This window comes from Tenrec ecaudatus, chromosome 4, assembly GCF_050624435.1.
Source record: "Tenrec ecaudatus isolate mTenEca1 chromosome 4, mTenEca1.hap1, whole genome shotgun sequence".
Classification (NCBI taxonomy): domain Eukaryota; kingdom Metazoa; phylum Chordata; class Mammalia; order Afrosoricida; family Tenrecidae; genus Tenrec; species Tenrec ecaudatus.
The window spans coordinates 18,417,120-18,431,309 of NC_134533.1; the positions used below are offsets into that span (position 1 = coordinate 18,417,120).

General features: G+C 39.8%; 1 protein-coding gene across 1 annotated transcript; it reads right to left on the reverse strand.

Annotated features, from left to right (window-relative positions):
* Positions 1–625: 625 nt before the first annotated feature.
* LOC142446379 (olfactory receptor 5M5-like) lies at positions 626–1,564 on the reverse strand. The gene has a single exon (XM_075548133.1). The coding sequence runs from the start codon at positions 1,562–1,564 to the stop codon at positions 626–628; it is 939 nt and encodes a 312-aa protein (XP_075404248.1).
* Between the last annotated feature and the right edge of the window lie 12,626 nt (positions 1,565–14,190).

Consider the following 14,190-nt stretch of genomic DNA (forward strand, 5'->3'; position numbering starts at 1 on the left):
GGGAAAACAAGTTCTTAAAAATAATTTGGACATCATTAAACACTGAAAAAATGTATTGCCATTGCTTACAATTAACAGCAGTTGCGGTAAAGTGTTTTCAGGCTGATGGTGACCCCATGTGCGTCAGAGTAGAATGTGTTCCATAGGGTTTTCAATGGATGAATTTTCAAAAAGCAATTGTCTAGGCTTTCTTTGAAGGAGCTCCTGAATATACTTGAACCACGGACATATTGGCTAATTGGCCAGCGTGAAGCTGTTGACACCACCAGGGGCTCCATGTCATTGACATAACATGTGGTTTTCTCTCTTTCATATTTGGTGTGAGGATTTGTACTATGGGTACAATCATCAGAGTTTATAGAATTTTCAAGAAGTGGTTTATCTTGTTTTTGCTACTGCTGCTGTGTGTGTATGTCTGTGTGTGTGTGTGTCTGTGTGTGTGTGTGTGTTCACTTCATGAGCTTGCACTATAAAATCCATAAATAGTTTGACATATTCTTCCAAGTTCCTTTATATGAAGAAAGAAAACAAAAGACAAAAACACCCAGTGACGGAAAGTAAAAAGGTTGATTCATTGAACAAGTAATAAAGGTATAACATGTCCCCGTGTCCACTTTGCCTACCTTTACTTAGCAAATAATTTCTGTTGGATAATTCTCCTGATTGCTGCTTTAACATCTTTGTTCCTCAGACTGTAGATCAAAGGGTTCAACATAGGACTCACAAAGATGTAAAACACAGCAACAATTTTCCCCTGTTCTACAGAGGCCTCAGAAGGGGGCCTCAGATACATGCAGAACAGAGTCCCATAAAAGACAGTGACAGCTGTGAGATGGGACCCACAGGTGGAGAAGGCTTTGCGCCTCCCTTCAGCAGAGCGAATTCTCAGGATGGCAGCAAAGATGAAAAGATAGGAGACAAGGATAATAGTGAGAGAGCAGGTGAGGTTGGATCCAGCCACCACAAACATTGCCATCTCTTTGACAGACGTATCTGAGCAGGCGAGGACTAAGAGTGGTGGATCTGCACAGTAGAAGTGGTTGATCTCATTGGGTCCACAGAAGGTCAGACGCAGCATCAGTATGGTCTGCACCAAGCCATTTGCAAAGCCATAGAAGTAAGGAGCAGCGACCAGAGAAATGCAGACACACTTGGACATTTTGCTACCATACAACAAGGGTTTGCAGATGACCATGTAGCGGTCATAAGCCATCACTGTAAGCATATAATAATCTGTGATCACCAGGGCAATGAAAAAGTGGAATTGCATAAAGCAACCAATAAAAGAAATAGTCTTTCTCTTTGATAAGAAATTCACCAGCATCTGTGGAGTGACATTTGTGGCATAACAGAGATCGACAAAGGAGAGGTGACTGAGGAAGAAATACATTGGCGTGTGCAATTTTGAGTCTCTTCTTATTAAAAATATCATGGTCGTATTGCCAATCACGGTGATAACGTAAATCACCAGAAATACCACAAAGAGGATGGGCTGCAGCTCAGCTCTGTCTGTCAGTCCCAGGAGAATGAACTCAGTCACGTCCGTGTAGTTTTTCCTTAACATTGTGTTTTCTTGGCTTCTATGAGGGCTAAAAAAAATGAAATTTTAAAATGATTTTAGATTTTTATATATCCATTGCTCCAAAATTTGGCCTTTCCTCTTCTCTCAAGTGTAGTTATATGTGCCATAAAGAAATATCCTCATTCACATGTGATGGATATTTACATTGTATGTATTTTATATGAACTTATAAATTTATATGCATATAAGGCTCCATCTGTATTACAACAAATGTTCACAATGGTATGGCATTAAAAAGTCCATGGAAAAACTTCATTGTCTCTTAATTCCATTTTCCCCCAAAGTTTTGAACCTGTTCCCCTTGTTTAGGCAGTCATATTTTTAGATGGTAGCTTTCACAATTCTTTATTATATTTCCACTTATCATTTTCTTATATCTATTAGCATAAACATTTCCTTCTTTGAAATGGTAATTTTGTGCATTATATGATAGTTTTTGATGTAGTATCTAAAATACATCATTGACAGTCATATGTATCAGGCATAGATGAATTAACCTGGGAATAAATGGGATTGATACCTGGTGTGTGGCCGATTGGTCAACTACCTCTTTTACTATCCCTCCAATTCCAAGATTATGTTCAAGCTGCTAACTCACTCTTCAATTTACATCCATTTTCTCCTTTTTAATCAACCTCAATTGGCTGTCATATTACCGAAATATCTTATCACTAAATTTTGATTTTAGGTTCTATTATATTTTGTATGTTTTGGTCAAAGGGTGTGAACATTGGTTCTTGAGGGATGAAAGTAAATCTTACTGTTTCACATATAAAGTTCAATTAAAATATATACTTCATAAATCACAGCTTAAATACTTAAGGGAGGGACCTTAGAAAAAATAACGTGTAAAATTTTCTCTTAGGGGCTGGTAGTAATGAGAAAAATATTGAGAATTTGTTACCCCAATTGTAATAATGTAGTTATCACTGTGCCTTAAACTACCTGTTTGCTAAATCAATGAAAATGTAATAACATGAACATAAGTGATTTAAGGCATGTAAAGATTTGAGAGTCAAATAATGCACATATTACCTATAAAGCTGACACAGTACTTACGAGATCACAAAGTGCATCTGTCAATATTTGGGAAGAGTCAAAGTGAGCATGTCTATCTTCCTTCAAGGATAGATACTCAGGTGTGGCAGTATTGCAGCATCTCTGCTACGATGCCCAGGATGGCATGCTTTTAGCACAAGGTACTTCGTATCCGAGAGCTAGCCATCAAGGGTGGGAATACCGGCTCCTCCATGTGTTCCTCTTGGGTTGCTAGACTCCACGGCACTAAGTGTGGTTGAGTTTCTATTTTCTATCAGGCTGTAGACACACTGTTCAGCTCTCTGTTCTTCGCTGTTCTTCTTTTTCTAAAAAAATCATTTCACTGGGGGCTCATACAACTTGTTCTTCTACATAAAGTTTGGCTAATAGTAGCAATTGTTGTCATGCGAGGGAGTTAATTCAGATCACTACTTTTTAAAGTACACACTTTCTAATTTGCAGCTAATGTGGTTATCGAGTGAAATGAGAGCCACGTCTAATCTAGAGTAAAAACCAACATTCAAGTGGAATCTCTTTCGTTTTAGTTCAGACAATAATTTTATCTAATCTATAGCCGCAGCCACAATAGTAACTAAAATACTGCTTTCCCGAATGTTGCTATTTAGCAATTAGTAATGGAATGAAAGCTCACTTTGGTCAACTTCTCTTTCCATTGTGTAGCATTTCCTCCACTCAAGAATCATAACTAACCATACCATGAAAAGAGCTACAGAATGACTACTAAGTATTTTGGTACGACGGTATTTGCTAATTCATTAGAAAAAGAGTTTTATCCCATCATTTTTACTTTTACAGATTAAAAGACATATTTCTATATTACAAATTCTAAAAACAATCTAATACCTGAGAAAGGAAGGTGATTTCCCAGGCAGAGAATGGATATGAAGATTTTATAGTGGAAGTGTCACATTGGGACCAAATCTCCAAGGTACAATTATTGCTAGTAGAAATTTCCTCTCATAACAATTATTATTTTTTATTTTTCTGATAATTTTAACCTCAAGAAGACATGATTTTTGCGCACTCCCCAATGTCATTAAGGAATCAAGTCTCCTAAGAATCAAGAAGCATTAGGATTCATTATGTAATTTTTATTTACTTGAATGCCTTGATATTTTTTTAACTTCATGAAATACTAAGTTCTCTTGCTTGCAATATGTAGGAAGGAAAGCTGTGTGGTTTAAGAGAATATTTTGGATCTGAAAGGATAATTGGAAGATCTGTAAATTGAGTGTGAACATGGTCTCCCTATTTATTAATTCTAAGCCTCATGCATTACTCTTTTAATGGAAATAAGACTACAAAGACATGAGAGTTTGTGGATTTATAGATAATATAGGTGTGTGGTGATGGTTGTCTAACCTCAGTTCAAAAGCTCTGCTTTCTTGTGGAGTTTTGCCCTTCTGGACTGAACTAATAGTAGTCTTTTAGTGTCTAGATATCATCTGGGTTTGGCCACTAGGATCGCAGAGGAAGTAAGAGAAAAAGAGTTATTTTTTTTTCATATTCTCTCTGTTTCAACTGCCCTTGCTTAGGGGTAGGAATTAGCTTCTCCAATTAGCTTCCAGGGGTTTTAACTCCCGGGGTTGGCTTCCTTATCCTTAATCTTAGTTCTCTTTCTTGGCATTAAATAATCCAGAGAAAAGCATCTGAGAGAGTTCTGGTGGCTTAATAGGTTACCCATTGGATTTCTAATCTTAAGGTCACCGGTTCAGAACCACCAGCCACTCTGTGGAAGAAAGATAAGGTTTTCTACTCTTGTCAAAGTATAGTCTTGGAAACCCACAGGAGCACTTCTACTCTGCCCTGTAGTGTTGCTATGAATCGGAATGGACTCAACGGTAATGCGTTTGAGAGAGAAAGCATCTGCGTGGTATTTTGTTTCATTCCAGGTCCCAAGGCCAGACCAGAATCACCTATAGTCGTGTAAAGAGAGGTGATCGATAGCAGTGTCAAGAGAAGGGACATAGGGAGAGGGAGTGACATCTGTCCTCCCGCTATACAAGAGGGGAAATTCACACTTCAAGACAGTAATCTTTAAGGCTGAGGTTAGACATAGCTCTAACCCCATCTTCTTACCAATATTAACATTAACCATTTCTCTTAGAACATTTTCAACTTTTCAATTGGGCTCACCAGTTCATTACAATGGCCACAGAAACCTCATATTACTCATGGTTATGGGGTTTCTTAAGGAAGTTAATAAGTTCCACATGCTTGGGATGCAAATTTTCAGACCAGGACAGCCTCTTCTCAGTCATGTCCACAGGCAGGCCTCTCTCTGATCCTTGGCCTCTGCCCTGCTAATGCAATGTTACAAAGCCTTTTATGGTTGCCAATAAATGCCCAAAGGAAATGTCACTTAGCTGTCAGCCTTGGTCTGAAGGTACTCAGCTCTAGGTCCATGGGTCAGCAGATCTAGCTCCTTAATTAAGTGCCTGGAGATACTGCGCTCCTCAAGCCCAAAGGCACCCAGCTTTGCCTGTCACTGGGCTGGGAAGACCACCAGTCCGTCTCCTGGTTCTGTTGCGGCCACTTCTCTGGTGTCAACATTGTTATCGGGTTCAAATGGGTTAAATTGGCACGAGTCCTGGGGTCCTGGGGTCCAGAGCATGCGCTCCACGCCTGGCTCTTCTTTCTCACTCGCAGTAACTGTCTTCCTAGTGTGGTGATGGTTCATTTCATATCCCAAAGGTTAGCAATCACAATGAACTCAGTACAGTGACTCACAGCTGAATCATGTACTTTCATGAGTATCTTCCTGCGTCTTCTCTTGCCCTCACCCAGCATTTCTCAACCTGTGGGTCATGACCCCTTTGGGGGGGTCGAACGAACTTTTCACAGGGGTCACCTAAGACCATTGGAAAACACATATTTCTGATGGTCTTAGGAACCGAGACACCGCTCCTCTATCCATCTCCACGCAGGTCCGCCCACATGCAGGTCCACCCATATCTGAGTACCTGGTGTGAAGACTGTTACCCATGCTACACCATGCTTCCAGACAAAGTTTCATTTATTTGTCATCAGAAATAAATATTAGACAATAGTTGCATATTGTTTCTGTGATTGATCACTATGCTTTAATTACGTTCAATTTGTAACAACGAAATATATTCTTCATTTCAGATATTTACATCATGATTCATAACAGTAGCAAATTTATAGTTATGAAGTAGCAACAAAAATAATGTTATGGTTAGGGTTGACCACCACATGAGGAACCGTATGAAAGGGTCACAGCATTAGGAAGGCTGAGGACCACCGCCTTAACCCACCAGTAAAAATTCATGTGGTGGGAGTTACAGAGCCCATGGCTAGCATATCTGCATGAAATAATTCACTCCAACACATTTGAATTTTTAATAAATGTGGCAATGGTGGTCATATCCATAACAGTTTTGAGGGTGGTGCCACCAGGTGGTGGGAATCTGTACTCAAGGTGAGACCGTATTCTTGCCTATAAAGAGATTATAGACTAGTGGTCGAGATAGACGTATTCATGTGTGATTCCGTCTTTGGCGGAGATAACTGCGGAGTAATTAGGCAGTATGGAGGAAGGAGACCATACATTTCTGAAGGCAGAGACCTTCTTTTGACCTGTTTTGCATCTGAGTCATTAATTCCTCAAACAGCTTAGTTTTAGCAAGAGAAAGAACAAGAACTGACCAGAGGACCAATTAGGAAATATGGAAATTATTGTGTGGGAATTTAGGAAGAAACTGATGATATGGTTATAAGTAGAGGAATCATAAAAACCTATAATCAAAGAAGTAGCAGCTCTGCATATGAAGAAAGTGGTTCAATTCCCGCCCTGCTATGTAACAGCTATGTGGTGAGCTACCTGTTCTTCCGTAATTGGTTCCAACTTATTCATGCCAGTACAATTGTGATGACAGGGGATTTAAAAAATTCTTTGTTTGTGTGTTTTAGGTAAAAATTTATAGAATGCATTCCTCTCTGGTGTTATTGTATGCCTTAAAGCCCTTTTATTCGGTTGAGAATTGATCCAATAGAATGAGTTCTGTGCCAGACTTGAAGGGTCACTATGGGCCATTGTGGGATACAGAGGCATTTCTCCCAAGCTGTCTCCCCCAAATATATGCCAAACAGCTGCTTGCGAATGACCATACACTTGGAGGTCACCAGAAGTAGGTCAGGGGTTATTCTCCCTGAGAGCTATCAGCCATCTAGAGCAAGCAGTCACCACTGTTTTTCCCACAACAAATAGGGCCCACTCCCTTCTGATAAGGATAGTAGTTGTCTGTTTCCTTGTAGGAGACCCCGGAGAGGTCAAACACGCCCAAGGATGACTGAGGCTAGGCTGACATCTTGAATTTAGGATCCTCCCATCTTGTCACATGTATACCCCCAATCCCTCTTCCTCCTATTGCATGTATGTCCCTAGACCACCCCCTCTCATTACTGTATCACCTATAGCACAACCCCTTCCTGTGATATATGTCCTCACCTGTAATTAGGGGGCTTGCATGTCCCCAGAGAAGATAAAAAGTCTGGCTAGCATTAAAGACTCTCTCTCTCCCTCCACGTGGACCACCAAGCGGGGCTGAGGTGAGCATGCTACCATGAATTGTGTCTGATTCCATTTATTTCAATACTTCTCTCTCCCATGCTCTCTGTAACTTTACTATGATCTCTACTTATTATCGCTGTACAATTGCACCTACTGGACCCATAATGATGGGTTAGGGGCTGGCTTCCCCTGACAGGCCATAGTATTAGGGGTTACACCAGTCTGTGTCAAAAAAAAAAACTTTTGATATTTTCAAATGTGTTTCAGTTTGTTCTCTATTTCTCTTCCTCCATTCAGAACTTAACTATTATTGTCACTTTTTGAATGATCATTAGTGGTAGAGATGGGCACCATGCAGTTCTGGTCTTAGGGTATTGAGCTGAAGTTCTCATGGACTTTTGTACTAATTGTTTTAGTACACCTGTGATTTTCTTCACTCTGACCAACATTTTCACTTGAGATGGTTGCTCCCATACTTCTAAAACTATAATGATTATGCAGCGATGCAGGATATTTTTCTGCACCATGTCAATTTACTTCAATGTCCTCCAATATATGGTTCTGAGCCTGTATGCCCAGCAACTCATTTTCTCCAGCTCTTTAGTTACAGTTAAGAAGCTATCATAACTTTGATTCCTATATGTTCTGCAATAGTCAAGGATATATTTTTGCAACACAGATAATTACATAGGCAGAAACATCCTGATATAATTATATATATATATATATATATATATAATTTCCATTCATATGCTCAAATCTGTTTATCTAGTGTGTCTATGTAGGTTTTAACTAATCCCAAGAAACCAAACTCATTACCAGTGAGTTGATTCCAACTCATAGCAACCCTATAGGACAGGGTACAACTGCCCCCTTTGGGTTTTTTTAATAACTTTCCAGGAGCAGATGGCTTCATTATTCTCCAACAGAGTAGCCTGTAGGTTCAACTGGCTGTGGTTAGGAGTTCAGTTCATAGCTCTCAGTGCTACCAGGAATAATAGTTACTGATGTTATGGCAGAACTTTGTATATAATAATACTTACCTTTACTGCCCTGACCTTTTGTTTCTTCTTTTTTGCTTGATATTTTTGTGATGATTTTTTCTTATTGTATAGTTTCTTTTCACAAGAAATAAGGAAGAGTGGAGAATGAATTCCTTTTCATTATAATGCTTATTAAGATTATTTAACATACCATGATCATACTCATTATTAACATACTTATTATGAGGATTAACATACTCATTATTATTCTCTAATGTTGGGTAGCATTCTGTTGCACTGTTTTTATGCACTATAATTATCCATTTTTTTCACTGATGGAACCTGGGTTGTCTCCATCTTTTTGCGATTGTGAATAGTAATGCAGTGAGCATAGGTGCACATATATCAATTGATGTCATGATCCTTATTTCTGTAGGGCGTATGCCAAGTAGTGGGATTCCTGAATCAAATGGTATTTCTATTTGAAATTTTTTAGGAAACACTATCTCAGCTTCAGAAAATCCATCTGGGGTGGCTACACTTTGTCGTTTTGCAGATTAGGAGATCCCACCAGTCACTAGTTTGAGGGCTGGTAGAGTACTTGGGGGCTGGAGCCAGATATTTGTTTTTATCCCAATCACATGCTGTTGGTAATTATTCAAAATGTCCATGCTGGGTCAGTGCCATTGGAAATCCACTACTCCATCTGTCACCTTCATCACCAATAATTAGCAATGGACCTTGGTTGCGTGTTTGATCTATTTCCAACTGATGATGTTAGTAAAATTCTTCAATTTCTTCATCACTAGCTTTTGTGGTTGGTGAATAATAGTTGAATTGAGTAGATTTCTTTGAAGGCAGATAGCTACAATCCTATCACAGACAGCATAGTATTTCAAGATAGATCTTTAAATGTCCTTTTCAACAGTGAATGCCACCACATTCCTCTTGATTGTGTTATTCCTGGCATAGTGAGCCACATGATTTTCTGATGACTAATACCAGTCTGTTTCATTCTATTGTGCTCAGAATCTCTGTGGGTAAGAACTGACTTGATGGCACCTAACAAAAATAGGTCCATTTCAGCTCTCTAATGCCGAGTAACTCTAGATAGACTAGAGAAACAAATTAATAGACACTCATATGTGTATAAGAGAGAGTTTTATATCAAAAAGCAATTGTACATTAAGAAAATACCTAAGCCCACTCCAGATCAAGTCCATAAGTTCTATATTACCACATATGTAGATACTAGTCTATACATTTCTCTTTAGACTCACGAAACACACGCAGTGAGGCTGAATTCAGGAAGATCACAACCCAGTGGATAGAAAGTCTTTTGGATCCAGTGGTCGTGGAAGCATCTCAGCTCTGGTGTGGGTCTCCCCATGGCTCCTTCAGCTCCAAGGCTCTGGCTGCCATCAGCTTGTCTCCATGTGGCTTGTCAACAGCAATGTCTCTCAGGAAGTGTTTGAATGCCCCACCTCCAGTGAGCTAGTTATCTCCTTAGCACCTCCAAATAAGGCCATTAATCTGCAACCTGATTGACAGGCTGAACTCCACCCCTTCAAACAATACTCTCAAATTGACAACAGAATTTGTAAGCACCACACCTAGAGAGCAATATTTACACATTCCATTTCATTTTGGATGACTTCAAGTTCTAATTATGGATTGATATTTTCAAGTGCTCTTCTCTCTCACTATGAGTTGTGGTCCATCAGCAAATGAAGATCCTGAAGGGTTTACCCCACTCATATTATTGTGGTCGGTTCTACTTTGAGACTGAAGCTCCTCTTCATATTTATTTTGAGTGCCTTCTGACCCCAGGGGCCCATCCTCTGGCACTATCTCCAAAAAAATGTTTTGATTTCATTCATTGGGCCTTTGGTATATGGCAATGTTTTGAGTTTGTGCATAAGGCTTTCAGTGATGACTTTCTACAAAGTCAATAGCTCATTCTTTCTTCATAATCCATTCTTAATCCGGAAGCTCCACTGAAACCTGTTCACTCTGGATGACCCTGCTTGCATTTGAAATACCAGTGACATAGCTTCCAGCATCCCAGCAACACACAAGCCACACAGTACAATAAACAGCTAGGCAAGATGCCTTTATACTTATTGGGGACTGCAATGCAAAAGTTGGAAACAAAGAGGAAGGAACAGTAGTGGGAAAATATGGTCTTTGTGATAGAAACAAAACAGAGATGGCACAATAGAATTTTGCAAGAGCCATGACTTTTCACTGCAAATGTCTTTTTTCAACAGCACAATTTGTGACTATGCATTATACACATAGGCTTCTCCAGATGGGGTACAAAGAATCCAAATGGACTACACCTGTGGGAAGACATGGTGGAGAAGCTCAATCTTAGCAGATGAAAACAGGCCAAAGACTGTGGAACAGACCATCAATTATACATATATAAGCTCAGGTTGAAGCTGAATAAAATTGAAACAAGTCCACCAAGGCCAAAAGACAGCATTGAATGTAACCCATCTGAATTTCAAGAATACCTGACGTACAGATTTGATGCATTTCACACTAGTGACAGAAAACTTGATGGATTGTGAAAGGAAATCAAGAGCATAATTCATGAAAGAAATGAGTCATTAAAAAGACAAGAAAGGATCAAAACAGATATCATAAGAGCCTCTGAAACTTGAAAATTGTAGAGTAACTTAGGCAAATAAAATAAATGATGAAACCAAAGAGCTGAACAGAACGTTTAAAAGAGCACCTGCTGAAGACAAAGTAAAATATTGTAATCAAATGTGCAGAGCCTTACAGCTAGAAAACCAAAATGAAGGAACTCAAGAAAAATTCAAACCTGGAGCTGCAATGTGGAATATTCTATGGGTGAGGCAGTTAGTTTATTGTGCCAACCTGGCCGATAAACACCTGTGAGGTTAATTGAAGGGCGTAGAAATGAATGGCTTGGTGAGCCTTTGTGATGATCTCACCAGGGTGCAGCTGCCTTAGTGCTTTCCTGCTTCAGCTGGCAAGGCTGACATCCTGCAAGACATCCCCAAGGAGAAGCCACATGGACCTACCCCGATGCAGCCCTGGGTGCTGGAGCAGCCGTGTGGAGACCCCTGCCAGTGCTAAGATGTTTACACATTCACTGATTCAGCTTTACTCCTGCAGTCGGCATCATTGTGTGTTTTGTGAGATGGAGGAGGACTTTGTGGATTGGTGTTGGACATATGGGCTAATGGGTTAATGTTGAACTTGTGGGCTTGGGCAGCACATTTTCTTAATTCTCACCCTTTAAATAAAACTCTCTCCTATACATGAGTTTCTGTGGATTTGTTTCTCTAAAGTACCTAGACTAACACACTGGGAAAAATATGGAATGATGCAGGAAGTATGAACAGAAGATGGAAAGAATACACTCACTAAATGCATAATAACTAGTCAATGTTCCACCATTTCAAGAGGCAGCAAAACCAATGGTGCTGAAGGAAGAAGTCCACCCTGTACTGAAAGCATGAACCAAAAACAAGTCTCTAGTATCTGGAAGACTAACTGAAATGTCTCATCAGGTTGATGAAATCCTCCTCTGTGCCAAGGAATTTGGAAGACAGCTACTTGACCAATTGATTGGAAAATATATATATTTGTACCCATTCCAAAGAAAGGTGACTCAATAGAATGCTTAAACTATAGAACTGTATAATTAATTTTCTTAAAAGTAAAATTTTCTGAAGATCATCTAACAACAGTGGCTTCAATCTCTTGACAGGTAGAGGCCATATTCAGAAGAGGACATGGAATGAAAGTATGGTTGATATCATTCTCTCTGGAATGCAGAGAATATCAGAAAAATCTTTACTTGTGTTTTAGCGATTTTGCCAAAGCATTCACATGTGTGGATCATAACAAACTATGGATAATCTTTCAATGAAGAGGAATTTCAAAACACTTTAATATGCCCAGGGTGACCTTGTACATGGATCAATAAGCAGTTGTGGGGAGAGGTCCAGGGCATTGTTTAAAAGGCAGGGAAATGTACATCAGGGTTGTATCCTCTCACCTGATATGTTCAACCTCTATACTGAGCAAATTATCAGAGAAGCTGGATTGGATAAAGAAGAATGAGATATCAGGACCAGAGGAAGGTTTATTGACAACCTACAACATGAAGACGATACACCTTGTTTGCTGAAAGTAAAGAGCCCTTGAAGCACTTGCTGATGAAAATCAAGCCATCAGTATGGGTTACAATTCAATGTAAAGAAGTTCACAGTCAGACCAATAGGAAACATGATAATATACAGAATAAAGATGGAAGTTGTCAAGTATTCTCTCTTGCTTGGATCCATAACCATTGCTCATGGAAGCAGCAGTTAAGTGAGCAAACGGTCTAGACCATTGGGTAAATCTCTGCATGGGACTTCTTTATAATTTTGAGAAGGAAGAATGTTACATTGACAACTATCGTGTGCTAGGCCTATGAAAGTTGGACATGGAATAAGAAATGCCATAGAAGAATCAATGTATTGGGGTTATGGTGCTGGCAAAGAATATTGAAAGTAACATGGGATGTCAAAGGAACAAACAAATCTGTCTTTGAAGAAGTGCAGCCAGGATCCTCTTTGGAAGCAAAGATGGGGAGTTGTTGTCTCATGTCCTAAGGATATATTTTCAGGAGAGACCAGACCCTGGAGAAGGACATCATGCGTAGTAAAGTAGAAGGGCAGCAGGAGATGGCCCTCGAGGAGCTGGATTGAGGCAGTGGCTGCAACAATGAGCACAGGGGTAGGAACAATTGTGGATATGGCGGTCTTTCAGTCTGTTGCGAATGTGTGGAAACCACTGGGTGACACCTAAGAACAGCAGCAATGACAATAACAAAGCATGTCACCTTGTTTCTGTTTCCTTTCAGTTTTTTCTTCCAATCAGCTTTTTATCTACTGCCCTGTCCTTTCCTTTGAGGTCAGGGTTTAGGGTTGTCATCCTTAAGTGTCTCACTTGTTGTTGGACCCTTGTTGTAGAGGGTGTAAATAGTCTGCCTACCTAGTCCACCCTATGGGGTCCTTCTGCAGCTAATAGGGTTTTAATGTCGAGCTTGGGGTAGGAGATCCCCAGGCCTTTCTTCTAAAGTCCCACAAGTAGGATACAAAGCACTAACCTTTTGGCTTGCAAATGAGCATGTTTCTTTTTGTATCACCCAGGAACCTAGGTGAGCTAGTCTGCCATCACCTCTTTCCCGTAGCTAAATGCTATAAAATAGAGTGCCTATCTCATAGGATTACTTTGAGCAATCAATTAAGCCACATATTTGAAAGTGCTTGGTCCATCAGAAGTGTTCAGCAAGATTGTTCCTGGATGACACAGTCTGCTGAACAAATCTGCTATGGCTGGCCATGCTGAAAATGTCTAGAACACATCATTAAGAGCTTGGATTTTAACAAACCTCGGTCAAAATGCCAAGATATCTGGCACCGAGCTGGTAGGATAGATAGCACTGGTCAATTTGAAATAAGCACTGGTAAATTTGAAATGATAGGAAATGTGACCAAGGCATATGATTATGCTCCTGCTTCCAGAGAATAACAATGAATCCCCAGAGAGTCGAGTCACACTGCGATACTCACGGCTGCGGCTCCCTTCTGAGATCTGTCTCAGTAAGCACGGCCTGCTTCCCATATTCGGCTATAAATAGGACTTCATTTTGCAGCTGTGACATCAGAGGACTTAATCGAAAGGTTGGGGACATCAGTGTCTTTCATAATCAGAAGTAAGTCTTTGTGTCTTTGTGGTGTTTATTTTTAACCAAGCAGAAACTATTACAGTTGCCCAAAGGTCCGCAAATCACATGCATTCTTCCATGTAAAAAAATTCAGGTTTTCTTGGGTTTTGCTATCAATGGAGCATAGAATTGTGAGTTTTTTCTGTACAAATTTTCTCTCAGTTTGCTGTGGGCAAGGACGTAGAGGAAATATAGTCATCTGTGGAAAAGCATTGTTGATTTTTAATAGTAGTCATGCACATACTTTATGCAAAGATTTTGGCTTTTTTTTTTG